Here is a 20,388-nt window from a genome sequence, read left to right as displayed (position 1 = left end):
GCTCCTTCAGGGTTATCTTTGGTCTCTTTGTTGGCTCTCTGATTAATGCCATCCTTGCCTGGTCCGTGAGTTTTGGTGGGCGGCCCTCTCTAGGCAGGTAAAGTTGTGGTGCCATATTCTTTCCATTTTTGAATAATGGATTTAATGGTGCTCCATGGTATGTTCAAAATTTCAGATATTTTTTTATAACCCAACCCCGATCTGTACTTCTCCTCAACTTTGTCCCTGACCTGTTTGGAGAGCTCCTTGGTCTTCATGGTGCCGGTTGCTTGGTGGTGCCCCTTGCTTAATGGTGTTGCAGACTCTGGGGCCTTTCAGAACAGGTATATATATATACTGAGATCGTGTGACACTTAGATTGCACACAGGTGGACATTATTTTATTTAACTAATTATGTGATTTCTGAAGGTAATTGGTTGCACCAGATCGTATTTAGGGGCTTCGTAGCAAAGGGGGTGAATACATATACACGCACCACTTTTCTGTTTTGTATTTTTTTAAATTTCTTTAAACAAGTTATTTTTTTCTTTTCACTTCATCAATTTGGACTATTTTGTGTATGTCCATTACATGAAATCCAAACAAAAATCAATTTAAATTACAAGTTAAATGCAACAAAATAGGAAAAAGGGGATGAATACTTTTGCAAGGTACTCTACGTGGCCTTCTTTGCAAAACCTTCCTGATCTTTGTGGTTGAATCTGTATTTGAAATGTACTGCTGGCCTGAGGGACCTAACAGATAATTGTATGAGAGGTAGAGAGATGAGGTAGTCATTCAAAAATAATGTTAAACATTATTATTGCTCACAGAGTGAGTCCATACAACTTATGTGAAGAGTTAAGCAAATTTTTAATCCTGAGCCTATTTAGGCTTACCACAAAAAAGGGGTTGAATACTTATTGACTCAAGATGTTTCAAATTTTCTAAAAATGTCAAAAAACATAATTCTCCATTGACATTATGGGATATTGTGTATATGACATTGACAAAAAAATCTCAATTTTATATATTTTTTAATTCAGGCAGTAAACACAACAAAATGTGGAAAAAGTCAAGGGGTGACATAGTGACATGAATAAACGCAATTGACTCAGACTAATAAAATTATAATCTTGACAAATCAATTGTCTTTTAATGTTTTCTCAAGTGCCTAACCATTTTAATTGGAATGTAAATTACGACTTTCATAACATTTTAAGGGGCAATCTGCAGTTGAAACAACAAAAAACCTGACAGCACACCTGTCTTTGGTCTTTGGTGAACAGCTGAGGGATGGGGCTGGCGAACGCTGTCTTCATACTTTCTGAAAACACTGTATATTTCTACATCCATTATTCACTTCATCCATTTACAATAAATAAAGTCTTTGTCTTTAAAATAACAAAAAATGATTGACAAATACAGCCCAGCTGTATCCATTCAGTAGCTGAACAACATACAAGTATTTGTAATAGTTATTTTCTTCAAGTAAATGTAACTCCTTCAAGTTCCACATTGTATACAGAGTAAACTAACTTGCTCATGTTCATGTAAGACATTTGTAATAGGTATCCATATTTAAAAACATAATAATTACTTAATAACTTAATAACAACTCAATATTCAACAATACAAAATAAATATTAAATAGATAAATTAATCAATAATAAATAACTAAATAAAGCAAAACAAGCTAAAATGACAGCAGCTTTAGAACACTGAGACACTGTGTATTTGTGTTTTTGAATAAAACCTAGTGTTTCAGTTCTTTAAAGCTCTGAAGTCCTTTCTTTGAACAGAACACCTGGGTTCATGTCACTCAGGTGTGCCTCACTTGTGTTGACTGACGCCGACTCAAATGCTCTCAAAAAATCAGGCACTTGAAAGGACACCATCGGGCAAGAACCCTTGACATTGCTGCACACCAGCCTCTCCAATGAAGCAGTGTTGACGATGTCAAAACCCACACTCCCTCCGAACGTGCTGGGCATCCAGTACTCCGGCGAGCAAATGGGGTTTCCCAGGAGACCTTTCAGGGAGTAGGGTGCACCCATCTCGACCATAGTTTCCCCGAAAACAGCGTTAGGTCTGGGGCGCTCCACCAGAAGGCCTGGGTACAGCTCCACAGCATCTACGTCCCCATATAGACTCTCTAGTTCTGCAGCCAGCTCTGTCTCTCCTGAAACACCAAAAGAACAACAAACAAAGGGTTAATAAATCTAGCCTGCTACTCACAAATGTCTATACCACAATGCAGCAAAAGAAAGGCATGCAATACATCCTCACCTCCCCCCAAAATAAGTAGACAAACAAGGTGCATGCTATGACAAGTCTGTATTTTGGTCTTTATAGGAACTCAATGACACAAGTACAGACACCATACACTTGGATCTTGTGTGAATCTCATGTGAGAGTGTAGCTGTGTATGTAATTGTACGTTGAAGATTAGAGGTGTAGACTTCAATAATACACCTTAAGCTTAAAAGGCGACAGCCACTCCCTCCCTGCCCACTCTCTTATCAGCAGCTGTCACGAAGGTGGTAACCATGTCAATAACAAAAAAGCTGGGCCTGACTGAACCAATCCTGTCACTTTATCCAAGGACTACTTCAGTTGCCATGGACCTGTGCTTACTAAATGTAACCTTTCACCTAGTAACTAGGTAACTATTAGAATGAGGACATATACATATCATAATATGGTGTGTACATTTTTAGTTCTCACCTGTGAGGTCCTCAAAGGAGGTGTAGGCCCTCATGTTGAAGCGTTTCCTGTAGGCATTGAGAGACTGGTAACGCATGTCTCTGCTGTGCTCCAGGGCCTTAGCTGCCACGCCCACTAGTGCAGGAGGCAGGTTCCGTCCACCAGCCACCTGGGAACCAAAGGGAATCAAGATCCTCGGTCAATATCAACTTTTGACATCTTTTTTTCTAAGTAAAAATATCTTGTTGTGGTATGGTGTTTGTTGTCATTCTCATTAATATACGAAGCTCCAGTGCCCTTATACAGCTCCACTCATTTATTCATCATTTAGCATATAAAGTTGATATAAGAGTTGTCACTTAGGACTCAATGAAAGACTATTGCTGTTAGGATCTTAGTGTCCACTCATTTCCGCTATTCCCCATTGGATCCCACTGTGTCCACCCCGTCAGACAACTCACCCTTCCAGCGATCTGCTTGGTGAAGGACTCCACCAGGTTGTTGATGCCGTGCTCTGTGACCAGGGAGTTGTTGAAGACAAACTGGGGGTAGGTGTAGGCACGGTCCTCGATGCTGAAGGTGTCAGGCATCAGCGGGTGCCAGTGGTACAGGGTATTGAACTCGGCTGCAATACGGTTCTGGTACTGGAAACGCTGGTTGAAGAGGAGCTCCGGGTCGAACTTGAGCTGGAAGTGGTAGCCACTCAGGTGCTGGACGTAGTCCTCGATCACAATCTTAATGGTCTCGCCTGCGAGCCAGGAAAGAAGCGAGGGCGGGAGTAAGAGAATGCATGACAACACTCCTTGAGGTTGGTGAGACATTTCTCAATAAACACCTGACACCCAAATATAGAGTTTTGATCTGTTTTATACAGAGCTGTTTTCATCTGTATGCATTGTACAGTTTCTAGAACACACTTTAATATTGCCATACTTTGATCATATACGATTCCCATTATAAGGACCTGAAGGGTTTATGACAAATAGGTACAGTATGCGTGTCCACTTTTAGTACTGGTGACTCACCAATTAGGATGAGGCGTGTGGTCTGGAAGATGCGTTCGTCGTCCCATTCGGGATGCTCCTGCCTCAGGACGTCACAGACACGGTTGTGCTCGCGCAGCCAGATGGTGGCGTACATCATGAGGCCGGGGACCAGGCCAAAATGCTCGTGGCCCACAGCGAAGCGGTGCTCCTCGGCCACTTGGGGTGGGTAGTGCATCTCGACTCCAACCTCCCTTACCAATGGGGGGTAGACCTCGCCATTCAAAACCTGATACTTCAGTTTGCCATCCTTGAACAGCCTCAGCTTGTGCTGTCTCTCCAGACTGTCTCCATAAACATGGTTTAAGTCCACCTGAAACACAGAGGTGAAAAGTGAGTTCAAACATACACTCTAAGCCTAAGTTAAAGTCAACCATGATACAAAATGGAAACATGTTTTCATGTGACAGACGCACTATTTGTCATGTATTGTAAATTAGACTTACGCCATGGCCCAAGGCTTTGGTGAAAGCTGGTCCTTTCTTGAAGTCTGATTTGAAGAACTGGTGGGTGAAGTGCTGGGCGAAGAAGGCGAACATGAGATTGGAACCCTGAGGATCCGGAATAAACCGCTTCCTCAACAAAACCTTCTCCACCACAAGCTTGGCATCTGGGAGCACTGCTCTTCCTATCAAGAGACAAAAAAAGATGTTAGGAACATAATTGGGGTTCTATCTCAACAAAATCTTTATTTGGTTACAAAAGACAGTTAAAATAATGTTCATATGGCTGCATTATTGTTCAGTCTCGTTTTGGACTCTTGGGAAGTCTGACTTTCGACTGGTGGGAATGATTGAGTAACCCATCTGAGGAGAATTTTTTAAGTTTCCATAATCTCAGGTAAATTGTAAGGAATCCCAAAAGACTGGTTAGGCGTGAGCTCATTACCTGCGGTTCCCATAGGTGTAGGGCAGTCCTTTGGCAATGGGGGGAGCGTCCGTGTGTAGTAAGATAGGTTGGAGTAGGCCTCCCAGCTCTTGTAGCCATAATCAGCATTGTAAGTCGGGGGGCTGTCCACCAAATGTGAGCGAGCTATAGAGGCAAAGGCAGAATTATTTATTTTGTTAGGAAGCTGAGCTAAGATGTAATCTTTTAAATTTAATGTAAAAATGAAAAATATTTTCAATGTATTATTTCTTTCTTCTTTTCTTACTTTATCTCCATACTTCCCATATTAGTAAATATCATAAATCCACATAATTAATTGAGTCAACTTTCTTTCATTCATAGACAAATCTTAATGTAAACTTCTATAATCCGCTGACAAACAGGTTATACCATTTCAACTTACATGTCAGGACATAGCTCATTATAGCGTTTCGCACAAAGGTGATCTTGTTGATGACGTTCCACAACCCTTTGTAGTGAGTAAGAAGGTAGTGAACAGTGTTCGGAGCTGGTTTCAATGATATTTTTATCCATGTTAGGAATTCAGCTGCAGAGTGGATAGAAGTGGGAAATATTTATAACAACAATAACGAATAAGTCGCGTTAATAAGAATGCCCCATTATATCGTTGGAATAATCTGTATTACTGAAAACGTTTTACTTACGAGTTGTGCAGTTCTTTCCATAATATCCAGTCCTTGTGCAGTCGCACTCATAGTTTTCAAAGCCTTTTGAATTACATAACCCCCTATTTTCACAAGGCTGTGCACAGCAAGGATCAACTGAAAAGATACGTCAAAAGTTTAGAAGGCTATACAAAATTATTATTATTAATGACTATTTTTTTTCTCCATTACAAGCATTATAATCTTTAACAAACAATTCGGATAAATCGAAAACACCTTATGTACAGTAAAGGTATAATTATAATAAGCCAAATACATTATTTTCACAATAGAATAACTAAAGATGAAAAAATATTCATATGAGAATCCAAATAAATATGCTCACCTCCTTCGCAGAAGTAGAGCCCCACAGTCCAGAGCAAAAATAAACAGATTACTTTATTCATCTCCGAAAGATTCTATTGAATCGCAATCCGGTATAAAATGTCAAGTTCCAGTCGACTCCTGCTCACTCCTGGTCACAGTGATTCTGATGTTCTTGGATGCCTGGTCCATATTTATGTATGATGCTCATTCCAAGCGCCTACGCAAACTATTACGCTCCTGTCGGCTGGGGGAGGGGGGGACGGGGGACGGACGGGGGACGGACGGATGGACGGACGGGACGGACGGACGGACGCTTCCTCTTGGAGGTATGTGGTCTATTCTGCATCCAGTCTATTTTGGCATCCACATAGTGAGAATTTAAAACAATAAAACAAAAGTAACGGTATTTACAGTGTATTCAATCACCGTACATAGTTTTTTAAAAGATTAAAGATTGATAAGAAAAGTAACACGTTTTCTAAAAACGTATAACAGGCAGAATCTACCGCACATCCAAAATCGATTAGTGAAAAAAATGAAAAACAGGAAAAAGTCTCCGCACACTTCCAGGTAGATCCAAAAAGTATTTTGATCGTAGCTAAACCTTCGGTCAGTCGACCCCTGGCTCTCTGTGTGTCCTTATCTGTACTATGGTTTTTGGAGAACTGCTCCGATGAGGGTCGACTGATTTGCATCTAAATTTGCATCTGACTGGACGTGTGTTGAGACTTTTTCTTGTTTTCCCACTGAATATTGATAACAAAACTGAAAGAAATACAGCCTACAGCCCTACACTGTTGCGTCTAAGTATCCACTGTTATTTGAGACACCAGGCTAATACTACACTAAAGTTTGTCGGCCATAGGGAAGATTTACTTTGCCATTATAGGCTATCTGATGCTGTGAACAAACGTTTTGGCACATAATACTAAAGTATTTTGACTTTATTGTGTTTATGTCCTCAACAGTTTTTGGTATACGCGTCTGTTTCCGGTTGTAACATAAATTGTTAACCCTCCTGTTATGTTGCAGGTCAATTTCACCCATTTCTGCTTTTGAGTTGTCTAAAATACTCTCTTTTTCTCCATGAAATGAAATGACTTTTCCTAATTTAGGGTCATAAACCTAACTTCAAAATGTGGACACACTGATGTGTTGTGGAATGTCTGTGTAGATTTTGTATACAAACATGATTTGGTGGGTCGTATAGATATTTGCACAGGTCCAAAATAAACAAGTGTCTTTGATGTCTTTTGTTTTGACTGGTTCTAGTTGCACTTTTATAATTATATTCGGGTGAAAAGGATCTTTCCAAAGCTTCTCCTTCTCAGAGCGAGAGCAGCAGATCTCTGACACAGACACTCCAAAATGAGCTCCAAAAGATTTTCAGTCCTTGAAGCCTCATCACAAATTCTGGACCGTGACAGTGAAATAGAAGAAGAGGTTTCAGAGACAGAGGACATTTCAGAGATAGAGGACAATGCTGTTTTGATGATCCAGATTGTGCATTTTTCTTTGGTGAAGAGGATTCAAAGGAGGAGTCTACCATACCATCCCCTCCATCAGATGAGAGGACATGGAAGTCTAAAGATGGTAATATAGAATGGTCACTGTCACCACAACGAAGTCAAGGTAGACTGTCAGCTTCCAGTGTAATCAAAATTGTTCCAGGGCCTACTCAATTTGCTCTCCCCCCCTCGCCAAGACAGTAAAACTAGCACCACTTGTGTAGAATGCAATGAATACATCTGCAGAAAGCACACATGTACATTGTGTTCAACATGTTGAGAGAAAGACTGAAGGGATCATTTTGACCAATAGGGTCAAATCACACCAAAGTGTTACTGTTACTGGGAAATTCAAAAACAATGCCTGCTTGGGGAAACAGAAAATGCTTGTTTGTGAGAAAGGAAATATGTTTAATAAATAGTTCTCAAATATAGAGTTTTTGAAATCAAATGTTCTTCTATTTTTTCTTTCTGTAAGGTCTGAGAAGACAAAATAAAGTTTAGTCTGTTTTTACTTGATTCTTTGACTGTCTTGAGCGTGTTTAAACTGTGCGTGTCAATCTGACCCATACCACAGTCATTTTTTCCCCAGCAAAGCACAAGAGTTAAATCAGTCAATTGGATATCACATAATAAATCATCATAATCATCCAGAATGATTTATTAGGACTATTATTGTGGTTATAATTTATATAGTTGTTATTCTTATTTTTATTCTCATTCATATTAACACAATATTCTTTTACTTTTTAATTTTTAGATATTTAAACAAAAATAATATAAATGTTAGGCTATGTAATAGTTATGTAATTAAGCAATTATTTCAAGATATAATTGTGATTTCATTTTTTGGTGAAAATGCATTATTGGCAAACTTCCAAAGCAATTACCAGTAAGTAAGGCATGGACCATATATATAGAAATCGTTGACATTTGTTTAGTAAAAACAGTAGGATAAATATAAATGTTCTATTCTTTCCTTTTAAGAGCTTTGTCAGAACGGACCACGTGGACGGACCATGTACAGTATGGACGGTGGGAGACATATGGACGGTGGGACATAAATGGACGGTCAGACGCATATGTAGTCATTTGGCGCCGACATGTGGACAAATGTACAACTGTCTTTACAGCAGTGGTGGAAAAAGTACTAAATTGTCATACTTGAGTAAAAGTAAAGATACCTTAATATAAAATGACTGAAGAAAAAGTAAAAGTCACCCAGTAAAATACTACTTGAGTAAAAGTCTAAAAGTATTTGGTTTTAAAAATACTAAAGTATCAAAAGTAAATGGAATTGCTAAAGTGTAGTTAAGTATCAAAAGTAAAATGAGAAATAATTTCAAATTCCTTATATTAAGCAAACCAGACCGCACAGTGTATTTATTGATGAATAGCCAGGGGCATACTCCAACACTCAAACATAATTTACAAACGAAGCATTTGTGTTTAGTGAGTCTGCCAGATCAGATGTAGTAAGGACAACCAGGGATGTTCTCATGATAAGTGTGTGAATTGGACAATTTTCCTATCAAAATGTAACAAGTACTTTTGGGTGGTCAGAGAAAATGTATGGAGTAAAAAGTGCATTATTTTATTTTGGGAATGTAGTGAAGTAAAAGTAAAAGTTGCCAAATATATATATATATAGTAAAATAAAGTGCAGATACCCCCAAAAAAGACTTAAGTAGTACTTTAAAGTATTTTTTCTAAATTACTTTACACCACTGCTTTACAGTGAAAGTAGTATGACTGACCAGGCTACTAAAATTGTTATTTGTCTTTGACGTCCTTAATATGTTTTATATGTGATGCTTAATTTGAATACTTATTTGCAAGAGTTAGTAACACCTGTTTATGAATGAAATATGAACCAATTGAGCTTGCTCATCTACAGTAGCTGAGTTGAGAGACTAAAGTGACTGACAAATTACTAATAGTAATTGACTATAGTATACCTAGTTAGTAGCCTAATAATGAACTCAGATCAGTGAGTGAACTTAACTTTTTAAAAGTGCCAGAGGTTGGCTAACTGTCCACATCAGTTCTGGCTGTGCAGTTACTGACATTGAACAGGTGCATGTTTTTGGCGATGGCAATGGTTTAGTGTAAAACAGCCTACTGCAAGTAGCCTAGTCCAGGGATGGGCAACTTTGATGGGGGTGGGGGCCACGAAAAAAATAGAACTGCCCCCCCCCCCCCCCTTGTGAGCAGAACATTTTAGCGGCCCCCATCGCAAAGAGGAAATAAAATTCTACACATTTTTCCATGTGATGGAGAAAAGAGTAATTTCCTACAATTCAACACATTTTTCCATAGGGTGGAGGCAAATGTTTGCAGTTTTTATATGACAATGGGCCCCACCCCAGTCGGAAATATGACCATGCTTACTACAACTTAAGATAGCTGGCCGCTAGACTAACTTACCAATCCTAAAATATTTAACTGACATGGGATAATTGAGTGACTAGCGATGCACAACCAAATGTCTAAATTGGTGAAGCAGTTCCGTCCATCAATGGCGTGCTGTTCCCTAGAGTTCCCTGAAGGTGACATGGGTGCACAACCAAATTTCAAAACCAAAAATTCAGCTTTTATTTCTTTCATCACATTCCCAGTGGGTCAGAAGTTTACATACACTCAATTAGTATTTGGAAGCATTGCCTTTAAATTGCTTCACTTGGGTCAAATGTTTCGGGTAGCCTTCCACAAGCTTCCAACAATAAGTTGGGTGAATTTTGGCCCATTCCTCCTGACAGAGCTGGTGAAACTGGGTCAGGTTTGCAGGCCTCCTTGCTCGCACATGCTTTTTCGGTTCTGCCCACACATTTTCTATAGGATTGAGGTCAGGGCTTTGTGATGGCCGGTCCAATACCTTGACTTTGTTGTCCTTAAGCCATTTTTCCACAACTTTGTAAGTATGCTTGGGGGTCAACTGCTCTTCCTCCCGGGGAAGGACTGCCCGTTCCATGATCTCGCCATCACGGTTGACAACTCCCTTGTGTCCTCCTCCCAGAGTGCTAAGAACCTTGGCGTGATCCTGGACAACACCCTGTCGTTCTCCACTAACATCAAGGCGGTGACCCGATCCTGTAGGTTCATGCTCTACAACATTCGCAGAGTACGACCCTGCCTCACACAGGAAGCGGCGCAGGTCCTAATCCAGGCACTTGTCATCTCCCGTCTGGATTACTGCAACTCGCTGTTGGCTGGGCTCCCTGCCTGTGCCATTAAACCCCTACAACTCATCCAGAACGCCGCAGCCCGTCTGGTGTTCAACCTTCCCAAGTTCTCTCACGTCACCCCGCTCTTCCGCTCTCTCCACTGGCTTCCAGTTGAAGCTCGCATCCGCTATAAGACCATGGTGCTTGCCTACGGAGCTGTGAGGGGAACGGCACCTCCATACCTTCAGGCTCTGATCAGGCCCTACACCCAAACAAGGGCACTGCGTTCATCCACCTCTGGCCTGCTGGCCCCCCTACCTCTGAGGAAGCACAGTTCCCGCTCAGCCCAGTCAAAACTGTTCGCTGCTCTGGCACCCCAATGGTGGAACAAGCTCCCTCACGACGCCAGGACAGCGGAGTCAATCACCACCTTCCGGAGACACCTGAAACCCCACCTCTTTAAGGAATACCTGGGATAGGATAAAGTAATCCTTCTAACCCCCCCCCCCTTAAAAGATTTAGATGCATTATTGTAAAGTGGTTGTTCCACTGGATATCATAAGGTGAATGCACCAATTTGTAAGTCGCTCTGGATAAGAGCGTCTGCTAAATGACTTAAATGTAAATGTAAATGTAAATGTCATTGCCCATTTGGAAGACCCATTTGCGACCAAGCTTTAACTTCCTGACTGATGTCTTGAGATGATGCTTCAATATATCCACGTAATTTTCCTTCCTCATGATCAATCTATTTTGTGAAGTGCACCAGTCCCTCCTGCAGCAAAGCACCCCCAAAGCATGATGCTGCCACCCCCATGCTACACGGTTGGGATGCTGTTCTTCGGCTTGCAAGCCTCCCCTTTTTCCCTCCAAACATAACGATGGTCATTATGGCCAAATAGTTATATTTTTGTTCTTGTTTCATCAGACCAGAGGACATTTCTCCAAAAAGTACGATCTTTGTCCCCATGTGCAGTTGCAAACCGTAATCTGGCTTTTTTTATGGCGGCTTTGGAGCAGTGGCTTCTTCCTTGATGAGCGGTCTTTCAGGTTATGTCGATATAGGACTCGTTTTACTGTGGATATAAATACTTTTGTACCTGTTTCCTCCAACATCTTCACAAGGTCCTTTGCTGTTGTTCTGGGATTGATTTGCACTTTTCGCACCAAAGTACGTTCATCTCCAGGAGACAGAAGGCGTCTCCTTCTTGAGTGGTATGACCGCTGCGAGGTCCCATGGTGTTTATAGTTGCATACTATTGTTTGTACAGATGAACGTGGTACCTTCAGGCATTTGGAAATTGCTCCCAAGGATGAACCAGGCTTGTGGAGGTCTACAATTGTTTTTCTGAGGTCTTGGCTGATTTCTTTTGATTTTCCATGACGTCAAGCAAAGAGGCACTGAGTTTGAAGGTAGGCCTTGAAACACATCCACAGGTACACCTCCAGTTGACTCAAATTATGTTTATTAGCCTATCAGAAGCTTCTAAAGCCATGAAGTAATTTTCCGGAATTTTCCAAGCTGTTTAAAGGCACAGTCAGCTTAGTGTATGGAAACTTCTGACCCACTGGAATTGTGATATAGTGAATTATAAGTGAAATAATCTGTCTGTAAACAATTGTTGGAAAAATTACTTGTGTCATGCACAAAGTAGATGTCCTAACCGACTTGCCAAAACAATAGTTTGTTAACAAGAAACTTGTGGAGTGGTTGAATAACAAGTTTTAATGACTCCAACCTAAGTGTATGTAAGCTTCCGAATTCAACTATATATATATACTGTATACAGTGCTGTGAAAAACTATTTGCCCCCTTCCTGAGTTCTTATTTTTTTGCACATTTGTCACACTTAAATATTTCAGATCATCAAACAAATTTAAATATTACACAAAGATAACCCAAGTAAACACAAAATGCAGTTTTTAAGCGATGGTTTTATTTATTAAGGGAAAAAAAGCTATCCAAACCTTTTTAACCAGGAAATCTTTCACCACACTCTGGATCTTCACTCTCAAAGAAGAGAAGCAGAGAAAGGGTTGGGGGAATGTTAGCGCTCTGCTCCCCTTCCCCTGTTCTATCCAGTGGGAGAGAAGCAGATGTGAGGGTGAAAAGAAATGTGGTTGTGTGGAAAGTTGAGAAAACCTGTATTTTTTTCTCAGAGGCTGGCAGGCTGCAGGCTGAAATGGATTGGCAACACACCATAAGCTCATTACACACACATACCACGATGGGATGGCCCTATTCCATTGATGTTGTCTCACTAAGGAACCTCTTCCTTTGGGTTGCTTTTAGCTACTCTGCCACTGGCCATATCATGCAACAAAGTGAACCTATACCTGTGGAATGGTTAACCCCTTATTTGTATATAATAGATAACAAATAGTATACTGCCCTGTTGCCAATAAAGCGACATATTCAACAAGTGGGCCAGGAGATGCAATGATTCATCAATGGTTTGAATGTGTTTAAAATCTGCCTTTGTGAACCTGTAGTGTAGCAATGTTTCATGTAAATTAAAGTTATGGGTTCCTGTTTCACAGGTAGACAATGTTGTTTACAAGTATCAAATACTGATAAAGAAATGGGCATCACAAGGACTGGACAATATGTGTGTGACGGTATGTGTTTAGAAAATGGGACAATGTGTCACGACGTCTACAGAAGGTGGCTCCTCTCCCTGTTCTGGCGGCGCTCGGCGCTCGTCGTTGCCGGCCTACTAGCTGCCACCGATCCCCTTTTCCCTTATCGTTTGGTTTTGTCTGTCTTGTGTTACACCTGTTTTGAGTTGAGTTCATTAGTGGGGTATTTAGTCTTTCTTTCTAGGTTGAGGTTTTGTGCGGGATTGTTTGTTGTTTCCTGTCGTGGGGTTTTGGGGTTGTTTTGTTTTCGTGTGTATTTTTGGAAGGATGTTTATTCTGGACTGTGTCCCGACCCTGTTGAGGTGGACATTTTGGCCTGGTTTGTTTTCCTTATTCCATGCCTGGGTATGGTGTTTTGGACTCAGGACATAAAACACTCTACTAATGCATATTTGGTCTCCTGCGCCTGACTTCACCCCATCACTACTAGTGAGTTCTGACACAATGTTTATTTACATGACAAATTAAACTGCTATTTGCCTTTTAAATTAGTCCTATGTGTGTAGTAACTCAAACTTTTGACAGAATAAGCCCACGTAAGTTGCATTGTCATTCTTGATGCACTAATATCGTCAAGAAATTCAGATCTGCATTAGAACATTGAGTGCGTGCTTAGTCCCCTCCTGTACTCCCTGTTCACCCACGACTGCGTGGCCAAGTACGACTCCAACACCATCATTAAGTTTGCCGACAATACGACGGTGATAGGCCTGATCTCCGACAACGATGAGACAGCCTATAGGGAGGAGGTCAGAGACAACAACCTCTCACTCAATGTGAGCAAGACAAAGGAGCTGATCGTGGACTATAGGAAAAGGAGGGCCGAACAGGCCCCCATTAACATCGACGGGGCTGTAGTGGAACAGGTTGAGAACTTCAAGTTCCTTGGTGTCCACATCACCAACAAACTATCATGGTCCAAACACACCAAGACAGTCGTGAAGAGGGCATGACAACACCCTTTCCCCTCGGGAGACTGAAAAGATTTGGCATTGGTCCCCAGATCCTCAAAAGTTCTACAGCTGCACCATTGAGACCATCCTGACAGGTTGCATCACCGCCTGGTATGGCAACTGCTCGGCATCCGACCATAAGGCGCTACAGAGGGTAGTGCGTACGGCACAGTACATCACTGGGGCCAAGCTTCCTGTCATCCAGGACCTATGTACTAGGGGGTGTCAGAGGAAGGCCCTTAAAATTGTCAAAGACTCCAGTCGACAAAGTCATAGACTGTTCTCTCTGCTACCGCACGGCAAGCGGTACCGGAGCGTCAAGTCTAGGTCCAAAAGGCTCCTTAACAGCTTCTACCACCAAGCCATAAGACTGCTTCACACTTAATCAAATGCCATCAGGACTATTTACATTGACACCCCCACCCCCCTTTGTTCTTACACTGCTGCTACTCACTGTTTATTATCTATGCAGTCACTTTACCCCTACCTACATGTACAAATTACCTCGACCTACCTGTATCCCCGCACATTGACTCGGTACCGGTACCCCCTGTATTTATCCTCGTTATTGTTATTTTAATTGTGTTACTTTTTATTTTTTACTTTAGTTTATTTAGTAAATATTTTCTTGAACTGCATTGTTGGTTAAGGGCTTGTGTGTAAGCATTTCACGGTAGGGTCTAAACCTGTTGTATTCGGCGCATGTGACAAATAAAATTTGATTGGATTTGTATTGCGTGATTGTATACGTGCGATGTATGCAAGTGGAAGGAATCCACATACAGCTCTTGGAGGACCGAAAAGGGATCATTACAAAAACAATGACTCAGCTCTATTATCTTTTTTTTTCTGTGAACCAGCTATTTAGACATGTGCTCCTGTATTTCCCCTATCAAAAACTTCAGACTCACACACTTGTCATCTACTGTAGAAATTGCATGCTGACGCACTGTTTCACCCCTATTTCCTGGTTTTCAACGGTATATTTAATAACACATACTACTAACACTGAAGTGAATCACCTAAACACTCACCATCTATTCCATTCATAAACTGGAGCAGGAATGTGTTAGTTGACTCATGTTATGTCTCAGTACCCTCTGTTAACCTAGTTGACTAGGCTCTCAACTTAGCATACTTCATTGTCTGCTGATGGTTAACGGGGTCCTCATTGTATTGAAAGTGGTTAGGGGTAGGCTTAAGGCACCGGTATGGCATACAGGAGTCATAGAACGTCCTACCTCCTGCTAGGAACCCACATTTAAGCAATGTGTTTCAATAGGCTTCCTGGGAATTTCGTCATTTCTCATTTAAGCAATGTGTTTCAATAGGCTTCCTGGGAATTTCGTCATTTCTCATTTAAGCAATGTGTTTCAATAGGCTACCTGGGAATATTGTCATTCCTCATTTAAGCAATGTGTTTCAATAGGCTACCTGGGAATTTCGTCATTCCTCACCTATAATTGAGAGGGAAGTTCCCTCTTCTCTCTCCCACCATAGTTTTGGGGTTAGAGCGTTAGGCCAGTAACCAAAATGCTGCTGGTTCGAATTCTAGAGCCGATAAAGTTAAAGAGCTGTTGCTATGCAGTTGAGCAAGGCACTTAACCCCTTTTGCTCCAGGGGTGCTGCAAAATGGTGACCCTGTCTGTGAAGCCACTCTCCACGGGTGTCTCAGGGGGAGTTGGAATATGCGAAAAACACATTTGCACTTGTACAAGTGTGTAACAGGACAAATAAAAGTACCCACCAACTTCAGTAACCCTACCAATGGCTATGAAACTGAAACAAAGCACAGTCAAATCTAACCTTAGAGACACAGTACACTCAATACACTGGATCTGACACAGCATATGTTATATTATTTAACCTTTACTTATCTAGAAAAGTCAGTTAAGAACAAATTCTTACTTACAATGACAGTCTAGGAACAGTGGGTTATCCTCTTCAGCGTCTGATCCCGTTAGCGGGATCAAAATCCAGCGAAAAATCATATCGCCAATTAGCATTAAAAAAAATCATCATTTAAAAAAAATAATAATAATATATATTTTTTTTATAGATACACCTCTCCTGAATCGACCCACGTCGTCCGATTTCAAAAAGGTTTTACAGGAAAAGCAAATCATTAGATTATGTTAGATGAGTCCATCGTAAAAAGCAGCAACATAGCCATTTTCCGACCAACCACTTGCATCACAAATAATCAAAAAACAGCTAAATGCAGCACTAACCTTTTACAAACTTCATCAGATGACACACCTAGGACATCATGTTATACAATGCATGCATTCTTTTGTTCAATAAAGGTCATATTTATATATAAAAACAGCATTTTACATCGGCGCGTAACGTTGACTGACTATTTTCCCCTCAAATGCGTCCCGGGAAACAGCGCATAATTCCATTTATTACTATTCGAAAACGATTTTTTAAATTTATATTGTCAATCTAACATTTATAGATGAATATCTCTTGAGAACACCTGTCATACCAGATTTTAAATTAACTTTACTGGGTAATCACACTTTGCGATAAAAGGAGATGCGATACACAGAAAATGAGCTAATAAACCGAGCTCGGCGCCATCTTGGAACAATCGCATGTCACATCTCATCTTGTATAATATTGTCAATAATCGCCTACCTTTAGTTGTCTTCATCAGAAAGCACTTCCAGGAATCCCAGGTCCACAACAGATGTATTTTCGGTCGAAAAAGTCCTTCCTTCACGTTCCATTAGCCTGCTGTTGGTAGCGCGTCCTAGGGCTCTCTCCAAATTCTCCGACGTGCGCAGCCTGAAGTTTCGCCTGTAGGTTCGTTCAAACATGTCAAATGTTGTAAAACATTAATCTTCAGGGCCTGTAACACCAAGAGAGCCAATAAGATTCGAGGGGGATGATTTCATTGTGTTTCAAACCGTTTACAAAGGTGGGGGTAGACATGGCCGCCGGCGTCATAATGGTGATGGCCCATCCCCTGTGACCAATTTCCAATGCGTGTCATTCACTGAGTTTCGACTGTATAAGGCTCAAACCACTGTGAAAAGACTGGCGACATCTAGTGGAAGCAATAGGAAGTGCTCACTGAACCATTGTTAACGGTGTGATTAATAGGGAAAGATGAGAAGTCGAGTCCACAATTCAGAATTCCACTTCCTGTTTCAATCGGTCTCGGGGTTTTGACTGCCATTTGAGTTCTGTTATACTCACAGACACCATTCAAACAGTTTTAGAAACTTTAGGGTGTTTTCTATCCATATATAATAAGTATATGCATGCCCTAGCTTCTGAGTTTGATTAGTAGGCCGTTGAAAATGGGAACGATTTTTTTCAAAATGCGCTGTGGCGCCCCCTATCCTAGGGTATCCTCAAGAGTTAACTGCCTTGTTCAGGGGCAGAACGACAGATTTTTACATTGTCGGCTCAGAGATTCAATCTAGCAACCTTTCGGTTACTGACCCAACGCTCTAACCACTAGGTTACCTGCCACCCCAAAATTATTCATATGGATTTTGTCTCATATACAACGATACCTTGTTTATTATTATTCTCAAATGGTCACTATGCAACTTCAATAATAATAATTATTTCTGTGGCTCATAGGCTGCGTTCAGGCAGGCAGCTAATTTCTGATATTTTTTTCACTAATTGGTCTTTTGACCATTCAGATCAGCTCTGAAAAAGAGCTGCTGTGAAAAGATCTTATGTGACTGGTCATAAAACCAATTAGTGAAGAAAAGATCAGAAGTGGGCTGCCTGTCTAAACGCATTCATAACGTTTTATTGGTACACACCAGTGGCAACCCGTCACCTGTTTTGTAAAAAAAATATATATACAGTACCAGTCAAAAGTTTGGACAAACCTACTACCACCTACTCAAGGGTTTTTCTTAATTTTTGACTATTTTCTACATTGTTGAATAATAGTGAAGACATCAAAACCATGAAATAATACATATGGAATACATGTGGAATCATGCAGTTAAAATGTGTTAAATCTAAATATATTTTATATTTGAGATTATTCAAAGTAGCCACCCTTTTGCCTTGATGACAGCTTTGCATACTCTTGGCATTCTCTCAACCAGCTTCACCTGGAATGCTTTCCCAACAGTCTTTTTAGGAGTTCTCACATGCTGTATGCTGAGCACTTGTTGGCTGATTTTCCTTCACTCTGTGGTCCAACTCATCCCAAACCATCTCATTTGGGTTGAGGTTGGGTGATTGTGGAGGCCAGGTCATCTGATGCAGCACTCCATCAATCTCCTGCTTGGTCAAATAGACCTTACACAGACTGGAGGTGTGTTCGGTCATTGTCCAGTTGAAAAACAAATGACAGTCCCACTAAGCGAAGTCACCAGCAAAGCACCCCCACACCATCACTCGTCCTCCTCCATGGTGGGAACCACACATACGGAGATCATCCGTTCACCTACTCTGCGTCTCACAAAGACATGGCGGTTGGAACCAAAAATCTCAAATTTGGACTCCAGACCAAAGGACAGATTGCCACCGGTCTGATGTCCATTGCTCGTGTTTCTTGCCCCAAGCAAGTCTCTTCTTCTTATTGGTGTCGTTTAGTAGTGGTTTCTTTGCAGCAATTCGACCATGAAGGCCTGATTCACGCAGTCTCCTCTGAATAGTTGATTTTGACATATGTCTGTTATTTGAACTCTGTGAAGCATTTATTTGGGCTGCAATCTAAGCTGCAGTTAAATCTAATGAACTTATCCTCTGCAGCAGAGGTATCTTTGGGTCTTCCTTTCCTGTGGCGGTCCTCATGAGAGCCAGTTTCATCATTGCGCTTGATGGTTTTTGCTCTTGAAATTTTTCGGATTGACTGAACTTCTTAGGGCTAGGCGTCCCGTCAGCGGGACACCTGTCGACAACTTACGGGGAAATTGGAGGGTGCGCAATTCAAATAAATAATCATAAAAATTATGGATATTAAACATTTAGGTACATACAAGTGTCTTATATCGGTTAAAAGCTTAAAGTCTTGTTCATCTAACTGCATTGTACAATAGGCTTGACAGCGAAAGCATGCCATGCGATTGTTTGAGCACGGTGCCCCACATCAAAATATTTTTCAACCAGCACAGGCTTTATAAAAATCACAAATAGCGATTAAATATTCATTTATTTTTTGAAAATCTTCCTCTGATTTGCAATCCAAAGGGTCCCAGCTACAACATGCATGTTCGTTTTGTAAGATAAAATCCTTTATGTCCCAAAAAGTCAGTTAAGTTGGCGCATTCGATTTGAGTAATCCACTCGTTCAACATGCAGAGAAAGGAATCCAAATAGCTACCACTAAATTTTGTTAAAACAAGTCAAAATACATTTCTATTTAATCCTCATGTACCCTAAAATGTAATTAAGCTATAATATTTCATACGGAAAGAAGTATGTTCAATAGAAAATCAAAATAAGCAGGTATGCATCCTCTTCGTCGTGCGTGCACAGACTGATTTCCAACTCTGACTCCCAGTACGAAAACTCTAAATTCTTAATCGTTTGGGAAGAAACAAGCCTGAAACCTTGAACAAAGACTGTTGACATCTAGTGGAAGCCATAGGAATTGCAATCTGGGAGCTGGAATTGCATTGTAAGAGCATTGGCTCTCTCAACAAAAATAAATTCTGGTTGGTTTTTCTTTGGATTTTCTCCTTCCATATCAATTTTAAAATTTCTACAAACTTCAAAGTGTTTTCTATCCAATGGTACCAATTATATGCATATCCTGGCCTCTGGGCCTGAGTAATAGGCAGTTTACTTTGGGCACGTCAGTCAGACAGGAAGTGGAGAAAAAAATACCCCCAAACCCTCTTCCTGGAGATCTACCGGCCTGTGGGTTTTCAGTCCAACACTAATTTAACACACCTGATTCTACTAATAAGCTGCTCAACAAGACCTTAACCTCTCTGGGCCAGTGGGACGCTTGCGTCCCACCTACTCAACAGCCAGTGTAATCCCGTGGCGCGATATTCAAATACCTTAGAAATGCTATTACTTCAATTTCTCAAACATATGACTATTGTCGTGTCTTTGGCTATGCCGGATTAAGTGATATGACATGCTAACTTATAAAATGATTTCTCTGTAATTAATATTACCTGATTAAGCTAATCATGTAAATGTAATTAACAAGAAAGTCGGGGCACCACGGTAGAACGTTTATAGAGCTGTTATCTTCCGAATAAACTCTTAAAATACTTAGTAATATTTTACATCGATAGCCGTCATCTCAATCCTCACCTTATTTTCAGTCTCATAATGAAAGTTGTAAATTCTTGGCTATCTTCACGAACCCTGGCTAACAAGTTGAATCAGCAATACAAAATTGGGTTTAATTATTTATTTACTAAATACCTAACTAATCACACAGAATTACAAATACACAGAATACAATGACGTCATACAGAAAACGTCCTGGTGGACGGAACCTGTATCATGGCTGGTTACACAAAGGAAAGGGGGTTGGGCTTGAATGAAAGAGCGGGAAGATTTAGGAACA

At 40.8% G+C, this 20,388-nt stretch overlaps 1 protein-coding gene across 1 annotated transcript; it reads right to left on the bottom strand.

Moving 5' to 3' along the window:
- Window positions 1–1,000: 1,000 nt before the first annotated feature.
- LOC100136456 (prostaglandin G/H synthase 2) lies at window positions 1,001–5,802 on the bottom strand. The gene is made up of 9 exons (XM_014139742.2): window positions 5,629–5,802; window positions 5,283–5,399; window positions 5,021–5,164; window positions 4,618–4,761; window positions 4,176–4,357; window positions 3,712–4,042; window positions 3,148–3,434; window positions 2,708–2,855; window positions 1,001–2,162 (listed from the first exon to the last, which is right to left on the bottom strand). Exons 1-9 carry the CDS (start codon window positions 5,687–5,689, stop codon window positions 1,753–1,755), a joined length of 1,824 nt encoding a protein of 607 aa, XP_013995217.1. The 5' UTR covers window positions 5,690–5,802; the 3' UTR covers window positions 1,001–1,752.
- Between the last annotated feature and the right edge of the window lie 14,586 nt (window positions 5,803–20,388).

Source organism: Salmo salar, chromosome ssa14, assembly GCF_905237065.1.
Source record: "Salmo salar chromosome ssa14, Ssal_v3.1, whole genome shotgun sequence".
Classification (NCBI taxonomy): Eukaryota; Metazoa; Chordata; class Actinopteri; order Salmoniformes; family Salmonidae; genus Salmo; species Salmo salar.
Note: the sequence above shows the minus strand (reverse complement) of the source record. Positions and strands in the feature narration are given on the sequence as shown.